This window comes from Choloepus didactylus, chromosome 1, assembly GCF_015220235.1.
Source record: "Choloepus didactylus isolate mChoDid1 chromosome 1, mChoDid1.pri, whole genome shotgun sequence".
Classification (NCBI taxonomy): domain Eukaryota; kingdom Metazoa; phylum Chordata; class Mammalia; order Pilosa; family Megalonychidae; genus Choloepus; species Choloepus didactylus.
This window is the reverse complement of record NC_051307.1, coordinates 154,043,022-154,067,027: the sequence shown is the minus strand read 5'-3', so window position 1 is coordinate 154,067,027 and position 24,006 is coordinate 154,043,022. Positions and strand designations below refer to the sequence as shown.

General features: G+C 37.7%; 1 protein-coding gene across 9 annotated transcripts in view; it reads right to left on the bottom strand.

Annotated features, from left to right (window-relative positions):
* Nucleotides 1–24,006, bottom strand: part of TFDP2 (transcription factor Dp-2) — a 366,930-nt gene that overhangs the window by 108,938 nt on the left and 233,986 nt on the right. The window contains exon 1 of one of the 9 annotated variants that reach the window (XM_037843597.1): nt 1,979–2,106. The exons of 6 other annotated variants lie outside the window; for them this stretch is intronic. In XM_037843597.1, coding sequence (XP_037699525.1) covers nt 1,979–2,009 — 31 coding nt within the window. In that variant the 5' untranslated portion in view covers nt 2,010–2,106. Of the gene's footprint in view, nt 1–1,208; nt 1,228–1,539; nt 1,576–1,978; nt 2,107–24,006 lie in introns of those variants that run through there. 2 more of the 9 variants (XM_037843622.1, XM_037843630.1) reach the window with 2 other exon arrangements.

Sequence of the window (24,006 nt, the reverse complement as noted above, 5' to 3'; positions counted from 1 at the left end):
TTATTCTGCAACTGCAAACTTTTGCAACCTCTGAGTATTCCCTATCTATTTTATAATGGCTTAGATTTTTGGATAGTCTATATGATTTAATATTCAACTTCTTCCATAAGTTAAATGCATTAAAATTAACTTTCCCACATTTTCATTAATTACACACAACAGAAATCTGAAGATAGAAAAAGCCTCTCCAAAAGTAATGTTACTCAGACTATGTTACCATATTTCTGATTTTTCAAATCCTGATTATAAAGAATAAATTTCAAATGATTAGGTTTTATATATTCACTGATTAAGTCAGATTTATGACCTCCCCCTCCCCATTCCAGCTACTGTGAGTTTTGAATGAAAGGACCTCAGTTGTAACAGAAGAAACATCTGTTGCTTTTTTCTCCATCAGGGCTTTCCTAACTGAAAGAAAAGCTCTCCGCCTGACCTCCCCTCCCACTTTCCCTCCCTGCCCACACTAAGTGCCTTAAAACTTTTTAAAAAATAAATGCATTAAATTATTTAAAATTTTACTGAATATTTTTTAAATGATACAGTTTCTCTAGAAACATTTACTTTTTTATTGAAGTCCAAAGAACATCTAAATGCTATACACATGAAAAAGACGGGACTGATGGAATATTAACTGTAATTAAAACGCAGACTTCCAAAGTAGACTTGAAGTGATCAACTCAGTCAAGTTGCCACACATTCCAGGCTCACTCAGAATTGCCTAGGGTTAAGATTTTCTTCAAATTATCCATAATCATATAGGATAGTGTATGCTATATTTTCTTTGCCAATCCAAAGCTAACATAATGGCAGTCACTGCCCCAAGAGACAGACACCAAATGGTGCCACCCACACTCTCACACTGTGCCTCATAATAAACCATAAAGCAGTGGAATGCACCGGCCCCTTTATGAGCAAACAATGCCTGAGATTCATTAGAATACAGCTGACATTTTCAAAGCACAAATACTTCTAAGAAAAATGTACTAGAAAAAATAGGAATGAAACAGCTATAAAAGCTGAAATATCTTTCAAGTGTCAGGTTTATTTCTAAAGATCCTGAGGAAGGAAATTTGCCGTTGACAATTTAAAAGTATCATAAGTGGGAAATTGCATAGCTAAGGGCAAAGTTTCTTTTATTAACTACTGGAAAGAAATGAAAGTAAAGACTATCATTTGAATTGCTCTCACTAGTAATAACCATGAAGTACCTTTAAAATTATTCAAGTCCTCAACTGCTTCTTTAGTTCCTGAATAAAAAAAAAAAAAAAAAAAAAAAAAAAAAGGAGCTCCAGATTATGGTCACATTTTAATTAATTTATATAAGTAACAATGATAAAGTAAACTAAATCTACCCCTCCCCCCCCCCAGCCCACTCCAAACCCCATACCCTGTAGTTTTCTTTTCCGCAACAAGCAACGAGACGTCTGTATTTCAGCGTGCTCCTAGGTATTATCAATTTAACATTGCTGCTGTTTAAAGAATATAAAATAAACGCTGTAACAACTTACCCAGCAGTAGGAACAAAATGATCTCTCTTACCTGGTCTAAGGAAGCATGCCTTTCACTGCAGTACCAACAACACTCTACAGTCTTTGTTACCATTCAGTGGAAACTTGAGACTGTGTCAGACATAAGCAATCGAGCTCAGGAAAGATCCATTTAAAACACTTCTCAGTAAAACTAAAAAGATGCTCAAGAAAACTGTTTAATTAACTGGCTTTAAAAATCCCTATGAATACCACCTAATGTAACAAGGACACTTCAAAAGAAACTGGAAGTGCAGGTCTTAAGAGACCAAGAAAGGACCTTTAAGGTACCATTCTATGAAGGACTTTGTTTTCATATTTAAGTTTTAAAAAAATATATATGCTTAAAATGTATGTGGTGAAACAGTGAAATGTCTAACTGTAAGCTAACATTTCTCTAAAAAACCAAATCACTTGAATTTTAAGTACCTAAAAAATAAGATCAAACTTACTCATGAAACCTGCATAATATGAATTATACATTGCAGGGTATATGCTGGCTCCAAAGAAGTCATGAAGCAGGAGATCTTAATGCATCTTGAAAGGAGAGTAAAAACATCGTGAGTTACCAAAAAAAGAAAAAAAGGGGGGAGGGGGAGGAACCTCTTGTAAAGCTGGTTGGGGTTTGTGAACCTGTAATAACTGTCCACCTCTTTCTGGGAGGAAAAAAAAGTACCGGTCTGCTCCCTTGAGATAGGCAGCTATGCTTCAATTCCAAAATGAATGACAGGTCCATTTCTGATATCAACTAAGAGCAGCTTAGTTGTGTTAGATTTTTTTTTTTTTTACTTTCCACACGGTTAGAAGCCTTAACATTTTCAGGTTGCTAACTACCTTCATTTCTAGAGTTAAGTACGTCTCTCCATTTTCTCAGGAGAGAACACAATTATGTTGTCCTAGTTTTTTAAATGATTAATTAAAAATACATACCTAATCATCTTACTCAGTTTTCCTAAGCAGGAAGCTGAACAAAAGATGACCTCTTAAGATCCTTTCCAAATCTATTCTTTGCAAAATCAGATAACCATATGACTAATTATCAATATTAATAAACTTTTCCTGACTCCCTGGTATGTTGGCATAAGCAGAAACAAAAAATAGGTACCAAACATTAAAAATAAAGTAGCTGAGATCATAACATTTTTAACTACATGTAAAAATGATTTTTCAAAGTACATGTCTATGCTTATACAAATTCAAAACATTAAACACCTCGACAACATATAATAAATGAATGCCTATTATGAGCCAGACTATTTTGAGCACTGGGAATATAGCAGTGAACACAAAAGACAAAAGTTGGACAAAAATTCCTGTCTTCAGTGAATTTATTAGTTAATATCCCAGTTCCCTATGAGTACAACTTTTCCAGATAATTAAAGTCCTTTCCTTCTTTGATTAGCCACCACCTAATATGAAATATCCTCTTTGAAAATAGCTCTTGACAATAGCCCCAGAAGGGCAAGGATTCTGTGCTTTGTTCACTGCTCTATCTTCTATGTTTAACAGAATGCCTGTTAGACTTTCAAATAAATATATATTTATAGAATGACACAGAGTAAAGGGAGCTTTTTCTTAGTCAAATGTTTTCTTTACAAACAGACTATGCAGTAGATATATTACTCTTACATGCATACAGAGATACACCAACGATGATATAATATAGTTAAATTAAATCAGGTTGTAAACATACTAATTGAAACAAATTAGAAAATACAAACTATATGGCCCTGTATCTTTTCAGATTCCAAAAATCTATTTCCATCATCAGATGATGTGAGATCACTATCACATTTAAGTAAAAGAATCAGTAAAAATTCTATATAATCTAAGTTTTTGTGGATTGTCAAATTTCAGAGGAGTTTTGAATAAAAAAAGAAACTTGGAATTACACAGCATCTGATCACTTTTGTGGGTTAAAATCTTGTATGTTTTTATATATACCCATATCTCAAAATAATTTTAAACTCCCCATCCTGCTTCTCACCATTCTTCACTTTCTTACCAAAAAGCACACAGAGAATATAAGTGCATACCCCTACCTTTCAGATCAGCCAGAAGTGCTCATTCAAGTCACTTAAGGCCAGAAAAATGCAGATGCAAGATATAGTCACATATATTCTGTTCCTTAAAATAAAAGGAAATTAAACTTTCAGGTACTCAAATACATTTACTTCTAAATACCAGAGCATTTCCCCATCTACCCCCGGAGAGCTGGACCATGATTGCAAGTTCAAATATAAATTAGCTGGAATATTCACACATTCCATATATGTTTTAGCATAAACCTAACGGCAACTCAAAGTCAGGAAGAAATGTGATGAATGAGGTCAAGCAATGGGTAAAAAAAGGTAGGGCCAAAGGAGGATTCCAATGCTCCTGCAGGAGCAACTTTCCTACTCCTTAGCCACCATCCATTCCTTCCTTTGACAAAAACTTTTTGAGTACCAATTATTTATCGGGCACTGAACTAGGTGTCAAACTGACCAGCTCCCTAATGCCTACTCCATAGATCTGACCTTTGACCACTTTCTGTTCCTCCACCTTTTTTCATTTTTCCCTTCTCCCTGCTTGCCTTCATTTCCAGGGCCCCTTCTCCAGTTCCATATTCTTCATTCACACTGCCCTTCAATCTACCCCATGCCTTTCTCAGCAAATAGCATAATCATTACGTTCAGTGTTCCTTTACAAGAGCATGACACAGTGTGGGAAAATTCATGGGACTTCCCAGTGACAAAATAAAACGCATCTTATATAGGTCCTCTCAAACAATTTTGCCTTAATATTTCATAGAAATCAATCGAAGCAGCATATTAACTACAACTGATTACCTGGAAAACACCAAAGAAGCCTAAGCACTCTGCCCCCTACTTTTTTTTTTTTTTCATTTAATTAATTACTTTATTCATAGCTTAGTCCTGTACATGCTCAGGTGTGAAGCTGGAGATGAATTCCTGTATTATCACAGTATTACACCTCATATTCTTTCTTCTCATAGTGAGTTTGACTGTGAGTCAATAAGACAAGATGTACCTCAAAGTAACTAATTTCCAGAATTGGTACAAGCATATGATAAGTACGATTTTTTTTTTAATGTTTATTTTTTATTTTTTCATTTTTATTGAGATTGTTCAGATACCATACAATTATCCAAAGATCCAAAGTGTACAATCACTTGCCCCTGGGTACCCTCATACAGCTGTGCATCCATCACACTTAATTTTTGTTCAATTTTTAGAAACTTTTCATTACTCCACACAAGAAATAAAGTGAAAGATGAAAAAAGAAAAAAAGGAAAGGAAACTCTAATCCTCCCCTATCCCTAACCAACCCCCCTCAATTGTTGACTCCTAGTACTGATATACTACATTTGTTACTGTTTATGAAAAAATGTTGAAATACTACTAACTGTAGTATATAGTTTGTAATAGGTATCTAGTTCTTCCCTATATACCCCTCTATTATTTTTTTCCCTTTAAACTCTCCTTTATTTTTTTTTAAATCATCATTTTATTGAGATTTATTCACATATCACGCAGTCATACAAAACAAATTGTACTTTCGATTGTTTACAGTACCATTACATAGTTGTACATTCATCACCTAAATCAATCCCTGACACCTTCATTAGCACACACAGAAAAATAACAAGAATAATAATTAGAGTGAAAAAGAGCAATTGAAGTAAAAAAGAACACTGGGTACCTTTCTCTGTTTGTTTCCTTCCCCTACTTTTCTACACATCCATCCATAAACTAGACAAAGTGGAGTTTGGTCCTTATGGCATTCCCAATCCCATTCTCACCCCTCATAAGCTACATTTTTATACAACTGTCTTCGAGATTCATGGGTTCTGGGTTGTAGTTTAATAGTTTCAGGTATCCACCACCAGCTACCCCAATTCTTTAGAACCTAAAAAAGGTTGTCTAAAGTGTGCGTAAGAGTGCCCACCAGAGTGATCTCTCGGCTCCTTTTGGAATCTCTCTGCCACTGAAGCTTATTTCATTTCCTTTCACATCCCCCTTTTGCTCAAGAAGATGTTCTCCATCCCACGATGCCGGGTCTACATTCCTCCCCGGGAGTCATATTCCACGTTGCCAGGGAGATTCACTTCCCTGGGTGTCTGATCCCATGTAGGGGGGAGGGCAGTGATTTCCCCTTTCAAGTTGGCTTAGCCAGAGAGAGAGGGCCACATCTGAGCAACAAAGAGGCATTCAGGAGGAGACTCTTAGGCACAAATACAGAGAGGCCTAGCCTCTCCTTTGCAGCAACCATCTTCCCAAGGGTAAAACTTATGGTAGAGGGCTCAACCCATCAAACCACCAGTCCCCTATGTCTGTGGTCATGTTAGCAACCATGGAGGTGGGGTAGGCGAATACACCTGCATTCTCCACAGGCTCCTCAAGGGGGCACTACATCTTTTTTTTTTTTCCCTTGTTTGTCTTTTTTCTTTTTTTTTTTTTTTTAACTTTCCCTTCTTTTTTAAATCAACTGTATGAAAAAAAAAGTTAAAAAGAAAACAAACATACAATAAAAAAACATTTCAAAGAGACCATAACAAGGGAGTAAGAAAAAGACAACTAACCTAAGATAACTGCTTAACTTCCAACATGTTCCTACTTTACCCCAAGAAAGTTACATAATATAGCAACATTTCAGTGAACTTGTTCCTACTACATCCATCAGAAATTAACAGACCATAGTCATTTCTGGGCATCCCCAGAACGTTAAATAGCTTATCTGTTCTTCTTGTATTATTGTTCCCCCTTCCTTAATTGCTCTCTACTGCTAGTTCCCCTACATTCTACATTATAAACCATTTGTTTTACATTTTTCAAGGTACACATTAGTGGTAGCATGTAATATTTCTCTTTTTGTGCCTGGCTTATTTCGCTCAGCATTATGTCTTCAAGGTTCATCCATGTTGTCATATGTTTCACCAGATCGTTCCTTCTTACTGCCGCGTAGTATTCCATCGTGTGTATATACCACATTTTATTTATCCACTCATCTGTTGAAGGACATTTGGGTTGTTTCCATCTCTTGGCAATTGTGAATAATGCTGCTATGAACATTGGCGTGCAGATATCTGTTCGTGTCACTGCTTTCCGATCTTCCGGGTATATACCGAGAAGTGCAATCGCTGGATCGAATGGTAGCTCTATGTCTAGTTTTCTAAGGAACTGCCAGACTGACTTCCAGAGTGGCTGAACCATTATACAGTCCCACCAACAATGAATAAGAGTTCCAATTTCTCCACATCCCCTCCAGCATTTGTAGTTTCCTGTTTGTTTAATGGCAGCCATTCTAACCGGTGTTAGATGGTATCTCATTGTGGTCTTAATTTGCATCTCTCTAATAGCTAGTGAAGCTGAACATTTTTTCATGTGTTTCTTGGCCATTTGTATTTCCTCTTCAGACAACTGTCTTTTCATATCTTTTGCCCATTTTATAATTGGGCTGTCTGTACTATTGTCATTGAGTTGTAGGATTTCTTTGTATATGCAAGATATCAGTCTTTTGTCAGATACATGGTTTCCAAAAGTTTTTTCCCATTGAGTTGGCTGCCTCTTTACCGTTTTGAGAAATTCCTTTGAGGTGCAGAAACTTCTAAGCTTGAGGAGTTCCCATTTATCTATTTTCTCTTTTGTTGCTTGTGCTTTGGGTGTAAAGTCTAGGAAGTGGCCTCCTAATACAAGGTCTTGAAGATGTTTTCCTACATTATCTTCTAGGAGTTTTATGGTACTTTCTTTTATATTGAGATCTTTGGTCCATTTTGAGTTAATTTTTGTGTAGGGGGTGAGGTAGGGGTCCTCTTTCATTCTTTTGAATATGGATATCCAACTCTCCCAGCCCCATTTGTTGAAAAGACCATTATGGCTCAGTTTGGTGACTTTGGGGGCCTTATCAAAGATCAGTCGGCCATAGATCTGAGGGTCTATCTCTGAATTCTCAATTCGATTCCATTGATCTATATGTCTATCTTTGTGCCAGTACCATGCTGTTTTGGCAACTGTGGCTTTATAATAAGCTTCAAAGTCAGGGAGTGTAAGTCCTCCCACTTCGTTTTTCTTTTTTAGAGTGTCTTTAGCAATTCGAGGCATCTTCCCTTTCAAAATAAATTTGATAACTAGCTTTTCCAAGTCTGCAAAGTAGGTTGTTGGAATTTTGATTGGGATTGCATTGAATCTGTAGATGAGTTTGGGTAGAATTGACATCTTAATGACATTTAGCCTTCCTATCCATGAACATGGAATATTTTTCCATCTTTTAAGGTCCCCTTCTATTTCTTTTAGTAGAGTTATGTAGTTTTCTTTGTATAGGTCTTTTACATCTTTGGTTAAGTTGATTCCTAGGTACTTGATTTTTTTAGTTGCTATTGAAAATGGTATCTTTTTCTTGAGTGTCTCTTCAGTTTGTTCATTTCTAGCATATAGAAACATTACTGACTTATGTGCATTAATCTTGTATCCCGCTACTTTGCTAAATTTGTTTATTAGCTCTAGTAGGTGTATCGTTGATTTCTCAGGGTTTTCTAGATATAAGATCATATCATCTGCAAACAATGACAGTTTTACTTCTTCTTTTCCAATTTGGATGCCTTTTATTTCTTTGTCTTGCCGGATTGCCCTGGCTAGCACTTCCAGCACAATGTAGAATAACAGTGGTGACAGCGGGCATCCTTGTCTTGTTCCTGATCTTAGAGGGAAGGCTTTCAGTCTCTCACCATTGAGTACTATGCTGGCTGTGGGTTTTTCATATATGCTCTTTATCATGTTGAGGAAGTTTCCTTCAATTCCTACCTTTTGAAGTGTTTTTATCAAAAAGGGATGTTGGATTTTGTCAAATGCTTTTTCAGCATCTATTGAGATGATCAATTGATTTTTCCCTTTCAAATTGTTAATGTGTTCTAATACACTGATTGTTTTTCTTATGCTGAACCATCCTTGCATGCCTGGAATGAACCCCACTTGGTCATGGTGTATGATTTTTTTAATGTGTCTTTGGATTCGATTTGCAAGTATTTTGTTGAGGATTTTTGCATCTATATTCATTAGGGAGATTGGCCGGTAGTTTTCCTTTTTTGTAGCATCTTTGCCTGGTTTTGGTATTAGATTGATGTTAGCTTCATAAAATGAGTTAGGTAGTGTTCCATTTTTTTCAATGTTTTGAAAGAGTTTGAGTAAGATTGGTGTCAGTTCTTTCTGGAAAGTTTGGTAGAATTCCCCTGTGAAGCCATCTGGCCCTGGGCATTTATTTGTGGGAAGCTTTTTGATGACTGATTGGATCTCTTTGCTTGTGATGGGTTGGTTGAGGTCTTCTATTTCTTCTCTGGTCAGTCTAGGTTGTTCATATGTTTCCAGGAAATTGTCCATTTCTTCTACATTATCCAGTTTGTTGCCATACAGTTGTTCATAATATCCTCTTATAATTTTTTTAATTTCTTCAGGATCTGCAGTTATGTCACCTTTTTCATTCATTATTTTGTTTATATGGGTCTTCTCTCTTTTTGATTTTGTCAGTCTAGCTAGGGGCTTGTCAATCTTGTTGATCTTCTCAAAGAACCAACTTTTGGTGATATTTATCCTCTCTATTGTTTTTTTGTTATCTATGTCATTTATTTCTGCTTTAATCCTTGTTATTTCTTTTCTTCTACTTGGTTTAGGATTGGTTTGCTGTTCATTTTCTAGCTTCTTCAGTTGATCCATTAGTTCTTTGATTTTGGCTCTTTCTTCCTTTTTAATATATGCGTTTAGTGCTATAAATTTCCCCCTTAGCACTGCTTTTGCTGCATCCCATAGGTTTTGGTATGTTGTGTTCTCATTTTCATTCGTCTCTATATATTTAGCAATTTCTCTTGCTATTTCTTCTTTAACCCACTGATTGTTTAGGAGTGTGTTGTTTAACCTCCAGGTATTTGTGAATTTTCTAAGTCTCTGATGGTTATTGACTTCTAATTGTATTCCATTGTGGTCAGAGAATGTGCTTTGAATAATTTCAATCTTTTTAAATTTATTGAGGCTTGTTTTATGTCCCAGCATATGATCTATTCTGGAGAAAGTTCCGTGAGCACTAGAAAAGTATGTGTATCCTGGTGATTTGGGATGTAATGTCCTGTAGATGTCTGTTAAATCTAATTCATTTATCAGATTGTTTAGGTTTTCAATTTCCTTATTGGTCTTCTGTCTGGTTGATCTATCTATAGGAGAGAGTGATGTGTTGAAGTCTCCCACAATTATTGTGGAAACATCCATTGCTTCCTTTAGTTTTGCCTGTGTTTCTCTCATGTATTTTGTGGCACCTTGATTGGGTGCATAGACATTTACGATTGTTATTTCTTCTTGCTGAATTGCCCCTTTTATTAGTATGTAGTGGCCTTCTTTGTCTCTCAAAACATCCCTGCATTTGAAGTCTATTTTATCTGAGATTAATATTGCTACACCTGCTTTCTTTTGGCTGTAGCTTGCATGAAATATTTTTTTCCATCCTTTCACTTTCAGTTTCTTTGTGTCCCTGTGTCTAAGATGAGTCTCTTGTATGCAACATATTGATGGTTCATTTTTTTTGATCCATTCTGCGAATCTATATCTTTTAATTGGGGAGTTTAATCCATTTACATTCAACGTTAAAACCGTGAAGGCATTTCTTGAATCGGCCATCTTATCCTTTGGTTTATGTTTGCCATATTTTTCCCTCTCTCTATTAATATCCTTTATTGTACCCATACCGAATCTCTTTAGTACTGAACCTTTCTCCAAGTCTCTCTGTCCTGTCTTTGTTTCTCTGTCTGTAGGGCTCCCTTTAGTATCTCCAGTAGGGCAGGTCTCTTGTTAGCAAATTCTCTCAGCATTTCTTTGTCTGTGAAAAATTTAAGCTCTCCCTCAAATTTGAAGGAGAGCTTTGCTGGATAAAGTATTCTTGGCTGGAAATTCCTCTCACTCAGAATTTTAAATATATCGTGCCACTGCCTTTCGCCTCCATGGTGGCTGCTGAGTAGTCACTACTTAGTCTTATGCTGTTTCCTTTGTATGCGGTGAATTGCTTTTCTCTTGCTGCTTTCAGAACTTGCTCCTTCTCTTCTGTGTTTGACAGTGTGATCAGTGTATGTCTCGGAATGGGTTTTTTTGGATTTATTCTATTTGGAGTTCGCTGAGCATTTATGATTTGTGTATTTATGTTGTTTAGAAGATTTGGGAAGTTTTCCCCAACAATTTCTTTGAATACTCTTCCTAGACCTTTACCCTTTTCTTCCCCTTCTGGGACACCAATGAGTCTTATATTCGGACGTTTCATATTATCTATCATATCCCTGAGGTCCATTTCGAGTTTTTCAATTTTTTTCCCCATTCTTTCTTTTATGCTTTCATTTTCCATTCTGTCATCTTCCAGGTCACTGATTCGTTGTTCAACTTCCTCTAGTCTTGTACTATGAGTGTCCAGAATCTTTTTAATTTGGTCAACAGTTTCTTTAATTTCCATAAGATCATCCATTTTTTTATTTAGTCTTGCAATGTCTTCTTTATGCTCTTCTAGGGTCTTCTTGATTTCCTTCATATCCCGTACTATGGTCTCATTGTTCATCTTTAGTTCTTTGAGTAGCTGCTCTAGGTGCTGTGTCTCTTCTGGTCTTTTGATTTGGGTGCTTGGGCTTGGGTTATCCATATCGTCTGGTTTTTTCATATGCTTTATAATTTTCTGTTGTTTTTGGCCTCGTGGCATTTGCTGAACTTGATAGGGTTCTTTTAGGGTTTGTAGACCTATTGAAGTCCTTATCTCTAATTTATCAGATCTACAGCTTCGTGGAGTACACTTTCTCTAACTAACCAGCAGGTGGCGTCCACGAGCCACCTGTTCTCCACAAGCCAGTTCTCCCCTGCTTAGCCTTTTTGGTGAGTGGGGGAGTGAGTCTTGTGGGGCGCAATTGGTGTACCAAGCTTGTGTGTGTAGTTGGTGTTGCCTGCCCTGTATGTGGGGCGTGTTTCTGGGCAGTCAGTGAGGGGGGGTGGCCCTAACAATCAAATCTCCCTGATGATCCTAGAGTTTTAAAGCTGCTGCAATAGTCTAATCCTTCAGTTCAGTCCTGCCACAGTTTGTCTCTGCCACTGACCCACAAGTCTTTGGTATTGGCGTATGGCTCCTGAGACTTGCAAGTGGGCCCCTCTTCCAGGCTGTGCACCCCAGGTCCTCTGTTGAGGGATGACTGTGCTATGTCACAGGTGAGTGCCGTCCCCCCAGGGCAGTTCTGGGCTGCTGAGCTGTGTAGGGAGGCTCCCAGTCTGCTCAAATGATGGCTGAATGGGGCTTTGTTAATTCACACTGCTCCACCTTCCCAGCTCTGGGACATTCAGCTGAGGTTGCAGGGAAGGCTAATGTCCACGCCCTGTTTTGTGGTGTGTGCCTGTTATTTGAAGCACTTCCGTCACACTGGGTTGTCTGGGGCAGCTCTGGGCTATGGGGCTGGCGATGGGCAGGAGTGTTTCCTGTCCACCAGGATGGTGGCTGTGAGCGGACACCCCCCTTTTCTTGGGAAGTTGTGTTGTTTAGTGAATTTTCTCAGCCACTGGATTATTGCCTTTTGTCTCAGAGCTCTCTTAGTTCTGCTCTTGACTTGACGTGCCCAAATTGCAATTCTTTGAAGCTTTCTGTATTGGGCTTCTTAGAGTAATTGTTTTAGAAAAAGAAAAAAGGATTTAAAAAAAAACAAAAAACAAAAAACGGCCCTCCTCAGAGATCTAATGGGTTATTGAAATGCTAATAGACAAAGCAACCAGGGCCATTAAGGAAAGGTCCACAGGGCAGTGAGATCAGCTTTGCTTCGGGATTTGCATATGCGCCTCAAGGCCTGAGCTCCGCCCTTCCCCTTTCTGTGTTCACCAGAACTCCAAAAATCCTCTGCTTTTATTTTGGAGTTTTTCGTGTTGTTTTTTTTCTATGCCTGTCTCCTCTCTGCTGAGCTGGCTGCTCTCAGAGTCTCTGGTGTCTGGTCTCAGTTTGTCTATGGTTGGAGTTTGAATCAGTAGAATGAGTTTCTGATAAGAGCATCCACTGCAGTTCTCCCTTCTCCTTCCCGGAGCTGACAGCCCCTCCTCCCCCGGGACTGAGCCTGGCAGGGAGGGGCACGGGTCCCCTGGCCGCAAAAACTTACAGATTTCACTGATCTCAGCAGTTCCACGTTTTCATGAGTGTTGTATGAAGTATGCCCAAAGACAGATTGCTCTGTGGTGTCCAGTCCACGCAGTTCCTGGCTTTTTACCTACTTTCCTTAAGGAGTAACTAAAACTTACAGCTCACGAGTCTGCCATCTTGCCCCGCCTCTCTCATACCCCTCTATTATTAACTTCTAATTGTATTGTCATACATTTGTTCTGGTTCATGAAGTGATTTCTAGTATTTGTACAGTTGATCATGGACACTGCCCACCATCGGATTCAGTTTTATACATTACCATCTTTTGACCTCCAACTTTCCTTCTGGTGACATATATGACTCTGAGCTTCCCCTTTCCACCTCATTCACACACCATTTGGCGCTGTTAGTTATTCTCACATCTTGCTACCAACACCCCTGTTCGTTTCCAAACATTTAAGTTCATCCTAATTGAACATTCTGCTCATACTAAGCAACCACTCCCCATTCTTAAGCCTCGTCCTATATCTTGGTACCTTATATATCATGTCTATGAGTTTACATATTGTAATTAGTTCCTATCAGTGAGACCCTGCAATAATTGTCCTAATGTGTCTGGCTTATTTCACTCAGTATATTGCCCTCGAGGTTTTGTCATCAACCCATTTTTTTTTAATATGGTTTTGTTCATTCACCATACATTCCATCCCAAGTAAATAATCGATGGTTTTCTGCATGGTCATACATTTACGTGTTCACCACCTTCACCATTATCTATATAAGAGCATCTACATTTCTTCCACAAGGCAGGAGGGAGAGTCAAAGAAGGTAGAGAGGCAAAAGAAAGAGGAAAAAAAAAGACAGCTAGGAAGCAGCAAAAGGAAAAATAACCTTAAATCAAAGTAGAATAAAGAATCAGACAATACCACCAATGTCAAGTGTCTAACATGCCTCCCCTATCCCCCCCTCTTATCTGCATTCACCTTGGTATATCACCTTTGTTACATTAAAGGAAGCATAATACAATGATTCTATTAGTTACAGTCTCTAGTTTATGCTGATTGCATCCCTCCCCCAGTGCCTCCCCATTTTTAACACCTTGCAAGGTTGACATTTGCTTGTTCTTCCTCGTAAAAGAACATATTTGTACATTTTATCACAATTGTTGAATACTCTAGATTTCACCAAGTTACACAGTCCCAGTCATTATCTTTCCTCCTTTCTTGTGGTGTCTCACATGCTCCCCATCTTCCTCTCTCAACCGTATTCATAGTTACCTTTGTTCAGTATACTTACATTGTTGTGCTACCATCTCCCAAAATTGTGTTCCAAACCACACACTCCTGTCTTCTATCACCCTGTAGTGCTCCCTTTAGTATTTCCTGTAGGGCAGGTGTCTTGTTCACAAAGTCTCTCATTGTCTGTTTGTCAGAAAATATTGTGAGCTCTCCCTCATATTTGAAGGACAGCTTTGCTGGATACAGGATTCTTGGTTGGTGGTTTTTCTCTTTCAGTATCTTAAATATATCACACCACTTCCTTCTTGCCTCCATGGTTTCTGCTGAGAGATCCGCACATAGTCTTATTAAGCTTCCTTTGTATGTAATGGATTGCTTTTCTCTTGCTGCTTTCAGGATTCTCTCTTTATCTTTGACATTTGATAATCTGATTATTAAGTGTCTTGGCGTAGGCCTATTCAGATCTCTTCTGTTTGGAGTACGCTGCGCTTCTTGGATCTGTAATTTTATGTCTTTCATAAGAGATGGGAAATTTTCATTAATTATTTCCTCTATTATTGCTTCTGCCCCCTTTCCCTTCTCTTCTTCTGGGACACCAATGATACGTACATTATTGTACTTTGTTTCATCCTTGATTTCCCGGAGACGTTGCTCATATTTTTTCATTCTTTTCTCCATGTGCTCCTTTGCGTGTAGGCTTTCAGGTGTTTTGTTCTCCAGTTCCTGAGTGTTTTCTTCTGCCTCTTGAGATCTGCTGTTGTATGTTTCCATTGTGTCTTTCATCTCTTGTGTTGTGCCTTTCATTTCCATAGATTCTACTAGTTGTGTTTTTGAACTTTTGATTTCTGCCGTATACATGTCCAGTGCTTCCTTTACAGCCTCTATCTCTTTTGCAATATCTTCTCTAAACTTTTTTAATTGATTTAGCATTAGTTGTTTAAATTCCTGTATCTCAGTTGAAGTGTCCGTTTGTTCCTTTGACTGGGCCATAACTTTGTTTTTCTTAGTGTAGGTTGTAATTTTCTGTTGTCTAGGCATGGTTTCCTTGGTTATCCAAATCAGGTTTTCCCAGACCAGAAGAGGCTCAGGTCCCAGAGGGAAGAAATATTCAGTATCTGGTTTCCCTGCGGGTGTGTCTTAGAAAATTGCTCCACCCTTTGATGCCTCGGGTCACTGGGCTTTTCTGCCCAGCAGGTGATGCCTATTAGCCTATAATTCTTGACTGGTGTGAGGAGGTATGGTGTGTTCCCCCAGGCTCTGGGGTCTGGTTCTGAATGGAAAGGGCCCCACCCCTTTCCTCCTAGAGAAGACAGACCCCTCAGGTGGAGGTCATTAGCATTTCAATGGTCTTGGTGTCTGCTTGTGCTGTCTCCACCCTTCCCAGAGTCACAGCCCTGGAAACTGAAAATGACTGGGGCTTTCTCCACTGAGCCAAAAAAGAAATGGATAGTCCCCTTCAGACCCAGTCCAAGGCGACCCTCTGGCTCTCCCAGGTCAGTCGTCACCCAAAGCCTCTGTCTGTTTTTTGGGGCTGCGTACCTGTAGTGAGCAGTTCACACTTGCTACTTAAAACCCCAGTTGGAGCTCAGCTGAGCTGTATTCGCTTGCTGGGAGAGAGCTTCTCTGTAGCACCACGTGGCTCCGCAGCTCGGGCTATGGGGGAGGGGGTCTCCCGACCTGGTTCCACAGGTTTTACTTACAGATTTTATGCTGTGTTCTCGGGCATTCCTCCCAATTCAGGTTGGTGTATGATGAGTGGATGGTCTCGTTTGTCCCCCCGCAGTTATTCTGGATTATTTACTAGTTGTTTCTGGTTTTTTGTAGTTGTTCCAGGGGGACTACTTAGCTTCCACTCCTCTCTATGCCGCCATCTTGCCCAAGTCCCTGCCCCCTACTTTTATAGGCTGATTTATTTTGACTGGAGTTTGCTATGCTTATTGGCAAGCTTACTAAATATTAATCAAAACAGAGTTAAACAGATACATTTATAATTCTACAGACAAAAATGACACTATGACAGCACAATGAAAGTTTTTATTTGGCCCATGCTTGCTAAATATAACAATCTATCAGACCCATATGAGGAGTGGAAATTACCTATGTTATGCCTGTACTTATTAACACTTTCAAATAAACCATCTAATCTCCCTGACAAGGACTATACCTGAAAACAAAGGGTTCCTTCCTCCTACCACTTCCAAGGCTAAACCTTTGTTTCTCAATAACATCTCATAGTAAGTAACTTCACCTTTGTGCTCACCTCTTCCTCTTTCAATCCTTTAAATACAGATGTTTTTCAAGATTCTGTCCTCGATGTTTTTTGGTTCAAGACCTACACTCCCCCTCTTCGTAGGACCTTACCCATTTCTATAGTTTTAACTATCACCTCTTTGTAGATGACTACAAACATTTACACTTTTAACCTTGGCTTTCCCTATTCTACTTTATACTCGTATTTCCAACTGCCTCCTAGACACCTTTGTCTAGATGTGCCACAGCTGAAACTCAACTTCTGCACTATTGATCACCTTGTCTACCCTCCCAAACCAGCTCATCCTCCTATATTCCAATCCTTGTTAAAGCCATCAACAACCAGAAGTGAACGAGATTTTCTATTTTTGCCTCTTTCTTACCATGGAATGCACAGTGCCTACACTGCTTCCAGTTTTTTTTCTAAAACACATTTTGTTCCCCTGGACTAAAAACAAAACTAAAGAAGAAGAAATGCAACTTCTGATGGCTCCCCAACATCTAGAGCTGAGAGCTGTGCAGTTCAAAATGGTAGCCTCAGCCACATATGCCTATTTAAATTTAAATTAATTAAAATAAATTAAAATTAAAAATTCAGTTTCTTAGTCATATTACCCACATTTCAAGTACTCAATAGCCACATGTGGCTAATGGCTACTTTATTAGACAGGGCAGATATAGTTTGCCATGCTTATTGGCAACCTTAACAACATTAACCAAAACGGAGTTAAACTATTCCCATCATCGCAGAAAGTTCTTTTGGACATCTCTGGTCTAGACAATAACAACAAACTACTTAAGAAAGTAGCTTAAGTTTTCCTAATCTGGCCCCAATCTACCACCTTTCTAACCTCTTCTACCCAAATCCCTAAGCATCCTTTAGTCATGAACAAGTTAGTGGGGCCCAAGAATCAAGTCAATAGCTTTTCAGGATGAGGGTAGACTACACAAGTAATATGGAGAAGGATACCAAGAGGGGAGGAAATCCAAAGATGCTAAAGAGGATGAAAGTACTTCACTAAAGCCCTCACAAGTCAGGAAAGGGCATAAGATTTTAACCTTAGAGAAGGAACATGGTACAGTAGAGAAAGCATGAACAAAGTCAAAACACTTTATCCAAATTCTAATATTAGTTTAGTTGTAAGGGACAGAAACCCAACTCAAACTAGTTCAACTTGAAAGGGAATTAGTTGGCTCAAAATGGCTCAGAGTCCAAGAAAGTGTTAGATAACCAAGGGTTAGGCATACAGCTAGGCCACAGAAACATCAAGACCAAAGAAAAGACTCCAAGGTTGCCTGGACTGTGTCTGTCTATCTCCCTCTGTCTTTTGCCTCTGATTTTCTCTCGTCAACATCATTCTCTCTCACTGTTGATCAGCATTCTTCACATGGTGGGAAACATGGCCACTGATATGTCAACAGTTTTATATCTCACAGAGCCCATTAACCCTCTCTCTTATACTAGTCTTAAAATACCAGGAAGCCATTTAATGGCTGAGCTTGGATTAGACGCTTATCCCGGGGCAATAAAATGTTGCCAAAGTGGTGAGGTACTGTGCCTATCAACTGTGGCCAGAAGGGCATAATCATACAAAGTATAGTAGCTAGGTATATGGGGTAGAGATTGGTGGAGGAGCTTCCCCCAGATGTCCACTAAAATCACCTACTAGCTGAGCTATTCTGAACAAGTCATTTAGAGACAAGAAATTAAGTGATTAACCACTAATCTAGTAAGAGATAAACTGAAGATTTAACTCTAGGTTTTCTAACTCTAACGACCATGTACTTTTCATTAAAATATTCCTTGGTCATCATGGGAATGGGGGATGGAAAGGGGCAGTCATCCACTCACCTCTTTAAGGTCACACTACTTTTGTAATAGATACTTTCTTAAGCAGCAAGGGCTTTAGCTTTCAAACTTCCTTATTTCTCTCTTCAAAAAATTTAATTTCTCCCTCTCCACTGAGTCTTTCTTAACATTTAAAATGCAGAGATCTTTCCTCTTCTATCTGCTCCTATATTAAAATCATAAAACTTTCCAGGTTTCTTGAACAACCATTTTTTTCAAAGTATGGTATGTATATACACTTTATCAGCTTTCTCACGAACTATTAATTATATTTCAATTCTTAAAAAATGCAAGTATTCCCCACATGATAACCACTGTCCCAGGCACTGGGTATACAAAAATAAACAAGACACAGTCCTTAACCTCAAAGTGACAACTCATCTGGCTTCTGTCCAATGACTCAAATGAAACTGCACTGTCTAAAGCAGATAGTGAGCACTACCTTGATAAATCTAATATGTGTGCTGATGCTTCATAACTTCACTATATTCGTCCTTGCTGATATTACAAATCCTACCTTCTTAATACTATTTAAACTATGAAATCATCTTCTCTTGGCTTTTTATACTGCTCTTCTGGACTTATTCCTTTATTTTTCCTCATTACTTGTATTCTAAATGGCTCAATTTTGGCTCTCTGTGCTTGCTATATTCTTGTTTCAGAAAGTGACGACATAATTTATTATCCAAACTGGGTCACCACCAAGAGTGAAAGAAGGCATACTATCAATAATTATGCTGGGACACAAATGGAGCTGTTCGAGAAAATAGGAGCATAGGGATTCCTGCTTAAAAACCTTCAATGGTTTCCTTCTACAAATTTTTAAGCATGGCATAGAAGGCCCTATTTAGAACAAACTGTCTCCTACGAATTAAGCTTCTACCTTTGTTTGGCTGACTCCCAAATCTACTCAAGGCCTAGCTTCATTCAGTACTCACACTGTACTCAGACTGTACAATGTCTAGTGGACTAGCCTCATTTGGTTGTCTTCTCCAACCAAGGGCAACTTCATTACCTCCCCCAGTTAAAACTGCCCAGAAGCCCCATTATTCACATGAGAAAACAGAGACTTAGCAATATCAAATAACTTGTAAAATATTAGTAAGTGGTAGAGCTGAGATTCAAAGCTAATTCTGAACTTCTCAAATAAAATTAATGAGTATAGACATTAATTGTAGATATGATTCATTGAGTACATATAATCAAAAGGCTAACTAAAACATAATATTATTGTTTTCCATGTCATATACTAGTCTATTAATGCCAAACTATTTCAAATGGGGAAAAAAAAAAAACTATCACATGAATTCCGATTAAAAATTTTTGATAGTTCCCTTGCCAAATAGTTCATATAAGACCTTTAACATCTAATCCCAACCTGCTTTTTGAAGCCAATCTTCCACAATTCCAGATGCACGAATTACTCACTATTCCATGAATAGACAATGCCTTTACTATTAAGTTCTGACTTTCTTCACTTAGGAAACTACTAATCATTCTCCAAAACCCTTAAAAACGTCACCTCCTCGGTTAAGATATTCCTAATTCCCCTAAGCAGACCTGGTCTTACTTTGAGTCCCTACAGTAATATACCATTTATCAAATTCCTTTGTAATTTCATGTCTGTCACTGCCAGTAATCTATGAGTTCTGACATAGAAGATTTTTCCCAATCTACAGCCCTCCTATTGTATCCCCACACCTTTGCAGTCTAGAAGATCATTGTTATAGGTTGAATTCTGTACTTTAAAAAGATATTTTGAGGTCCTAAAGGCCACTACCTCAGAATGTGATCTTATTGGGAAATAAGGCCATTACAGATGGAATTCTGCAAGTTAAAATGAGGTGTAGTTAAATTACAGGAGGAGAGTGGAACCTTAACCCAATATGACTGGTGTCCTTATAAAGAAGGGGAAAAGAAACACAGACAGAAAGAGAGACAGAAGAGGGCCATGTAATGATGGAGGCAGAGGATGAATTATGCCAGAAGCCAAGAAATGGAGAGAGGAATGGAACAGATGCTTCCCTACAGGCTTCAAAGGGAGCATGAATCTTCTGACTCTTGGATTTCAGATTTCTAGCCTCTAGAAACATGAGACAATAAATTCCTATCATTTTAAGCCATCCAGTTTGTGGTTCTTTGTTTTGGCAGTCTTAGAGAACTAAGACAACCACATAGTACAGACAATGTCATCAATCAACATCTACTAAACAAATAAATGTATGAAAAAATACCATTAGTTGATCAAACACCTTCAGTGACTTCCCATCTGTTAAAAGAAGTCCACTGACGACAGGAGAAATTCCAAATACTCTGCACTACACTTATAAATAGTAACTTTCTTTTACTAATTACCACCTGCCTTCTCCATTAGTAACCTACAATTCTCTCTGTTTTGCCAAACATATCACAGATATTCCTACTGTCCTGTCATAAAAACATACGCAGCAAAACCACAACAAGAACAATAACAAACTTATACAGTGAGCTAATAAATGACTTCATCAAAGTGGCAAGGTACGAGATCAACACCCCAAAATCATTAGTGCGTCCATATGCAAACAATGAACAGCTGGAAGAAGAAATCAAGAACAAAAATTCCATTTACAACTGCAACTAAAAGAATCAAATATCTAGGAATCAATCCAACCAAGGATGCAAAGGACTTTTACACATAAAACTATAAACACTACTAAAAGAAATTAAAGAAGAACTAAATAAATGGAAGGACATTCCATGTTCATGGACTGGAAGACTAAACATTAAGATGTCAATCGTACCCATAGAAATTTACAGGATCAATGCAATCTCAATAAAAAGTCTTCAACATTCTTTGCAGAAATGGAAAAGCCAATCATGAAGTTTATATGGAAGGATAAGGGGCCCTGAATAGCTAAAGCCATCTTGAAAAAGAAGAATGAAGTTGGAGGACTCACACTTCCCAATCTTAAAACTTGTAACAGAGCCACATAATCAAAACAGCATGGTACTGGCACAAGGACAGACATATAAACCAATGGAATAGAACTGACAGCTCAGAAATAAACCCTAACATTTACGGCCAACTGATTTTTGACAAGGTGGCAAAGACCACTCAATTGAAAAAGACGTATCTCTTCAATAAATGGTGCTGGGAAAACTGGATATCCATTTGCCAGAAAAGAATGAGGAACTCTACACTTCACACCTTATACAAAAACAAACTCAAAATGGATCAAAAACCTTAATATATGAGGTAGAACTATATAATTCCTCAAAGAAAACATAGGGAACATCTTCAGGACCTTGTGTTAGGCAATGGTTTCTCAGGCTTTATACCCAAAGCACAAGCAACAAAAGAAAACAGACGAATTCAAAGTGAAAGGATGGAAAAAAATATTCCGTGCAAGCTACAGCCAAAAGAAAGCAGGGGTAGCAATACTAATTTCAGATAAAATAGACTTTAAATCCAAGGATATTATAAGAGACAAAGAAGGACACTATATACGAATAAAAGGGACAATTCACCAAGAAGAAATAATAATCATAAACATTTATGCACCTAATCAAGGTACTCCAAAGTTCATGAGACAAACATTGGCAAAACTGAAGGAAGTAATAGATGTTCCCACAATAATTGTGGGAAACTTCAATACAACATTCTCTCCTATAGATAGATCATCCAGACAGAAGACCAATGAGGAAACTGAGAACCTAAACAATGTGTTAAACGAATTAGACTTAACAGACATACATAGAACATTACATCCCAAATTACCATGATATACATTCTTCTCTAGTGCTCATGGAACCTTCCCCAGGATAGATCATATGCTGGGACATAAAACAGCCTCAAAAAATTCAAAAAGCCTGAAATTCTTCAAAACACATTTTTTGACCACAATGTTATGCAACTAGAAGCTAATAACTATCAAAGATCCTGAACACTCACAAATATCTGGAGGTTGAACAACACACTCCTAAACAATCAGTGGATCAAAGAAGAAATTGCAAGAGAAATTGCTAAATATCTAGAGATGTGTGAAAATGAGAACACCACATATAAAAAAATTATGGGATGCAGTGAAGGCAGTATTGAGGGGGAAATTCATACCTATAAATGCATACATTAAAAAGCAAAAAAGAGCTAAAATCAAAGAACTAATGGAACAACTGAAGAAGCTAGAAAATGATCAGCAAACTAATCCTAAAGAATGTAGAAGAAAAGAAATAACAAAAATTAAAGCAGAAATAAATGACATGGAAACAAAAAACAATAAAGAGAATAAATAAAACCAAAAGATAGTTATTTGAGAAGATCAACAAGATTGACAAACCCTTAGCTAGACTGACAAAGTCAAAAAAGAGAGAAGACCCAAATAAATAAAATAGTAAATGAGAGGGGGGATATTACTAAGAATCCTGAAGAAATTAAGAAAAAAAAATCATAAGAGGATATTATGAACAACTCTATGCCTACAAACTAGATAATTTAGAAGAAATGGATAATTTCCTGGAAACACATGTAGAACCCAGACTGAATAGAGAAAAAACAGAAACCTCAACAAACCAATCACAAGTAAAGAGACCCAATCAGTTTTTAAAAAGCTTGTTATAAATAAAATCCCAGGGCCAGGTGGCTTTACAAGGGCATTTGACCAAACTTTCCAAAAAGAACTGACAGCATTCCCACTTAAACTCTTCCAAAAAACTGAAGAAAATGGAACACCACCTTAAGTCATTTTATGAAGCCAACATCACTCCAATACCAAAACCAAATAAAGATGCTACAAGAAAGGAAAACTATAGGCCAATCTCCCTAATGGATATAGATTCAAAAATTTTCAACAAAATACTTGCAAATCAAATTCAAAGACACATTAAAAAAATTATACACCCAAGACCAAGTGGGGTTCATCCCAGGCATGCAAGCAAGGGTGTTTCAACATAAGAAAATCAATTAACATAATACAACACATTAACAAATCAGAAGGGAAAAATCAAATGATCATTTCAATAAATGCTTAAAAAGCATTCAACAAAATCCAACATCCTTTTTGATAAAAACACTTCAAAAGCTAGGAATCGAAGAAAACTTCCTCAATATGATAAAGAGCATACATGAAAAACCCACAGCTAGTATAGTACTCAATGGTGAGAGACTGAAGGCCTTCCCTCTAAGTTCAGGAAAACCCTGAGAAATTGAACACACAACTACTTGAGCTAATAAACAAATTCAGCAAAGTGTCAAGATATAAGATTAATACACATAAGTCAGTAATGTTCCTACACAGTAGAAATGACATAACTGAAGAGACACTCAAGAAAAAGATTCCACTCTCAATAGCAACTAAAAAAATTAAGTACCTAGGAATAAACTTCACCAAGGATGTAAAAGACCTCTACACAGAAAATTACATAACTCTACGAAAAGAAATAAAAGGCAACCTATAGAGATGGAGATATATTCTGTGTTCATGGATAGGAAGGCTAAATGTCATTAAGATGTCAATCCTACCCAAACTGATCTACAGATTCAATGCAATTCCTATCAAAATTCCAACAATCTACTTTGCAGTCTTGGAAAAGCTAGTCATCAAATTTATTTGGAAAGGAAAGATGCCTCTAATTGCTAAAAAAATTTAAAAAAGAAGAATGAAGTGGGAGGACTTTCACTGCCTCACTGTGAAGCCTACTATAAAGCCACAGTAGTCAAAACAGCATGGTATTGACACAAAGATAGACATATTGATCAATGGAATTGAACTGATTATTCAGTGGTAGACTCCCAGATCTATGGTTGACTGATTTTTGATAAGGCCCCAAAAGCCACCAAACTGGGACTTAACAGCCTCTTCAACTAAAGGGTCTGAAAAACTCAATATCTGTATCCAAAAGAATGAAAATTAACTCAAAGTGGATCACAGACCTTAATATAAGAGAAAGTACCATAAAACACCTAGAAGATAATGTAGGGAAAAATCTTCAAGACCTAGTAATAGGAAGTTGCTTCTTAGACCTTACACCTAAAGCCCAA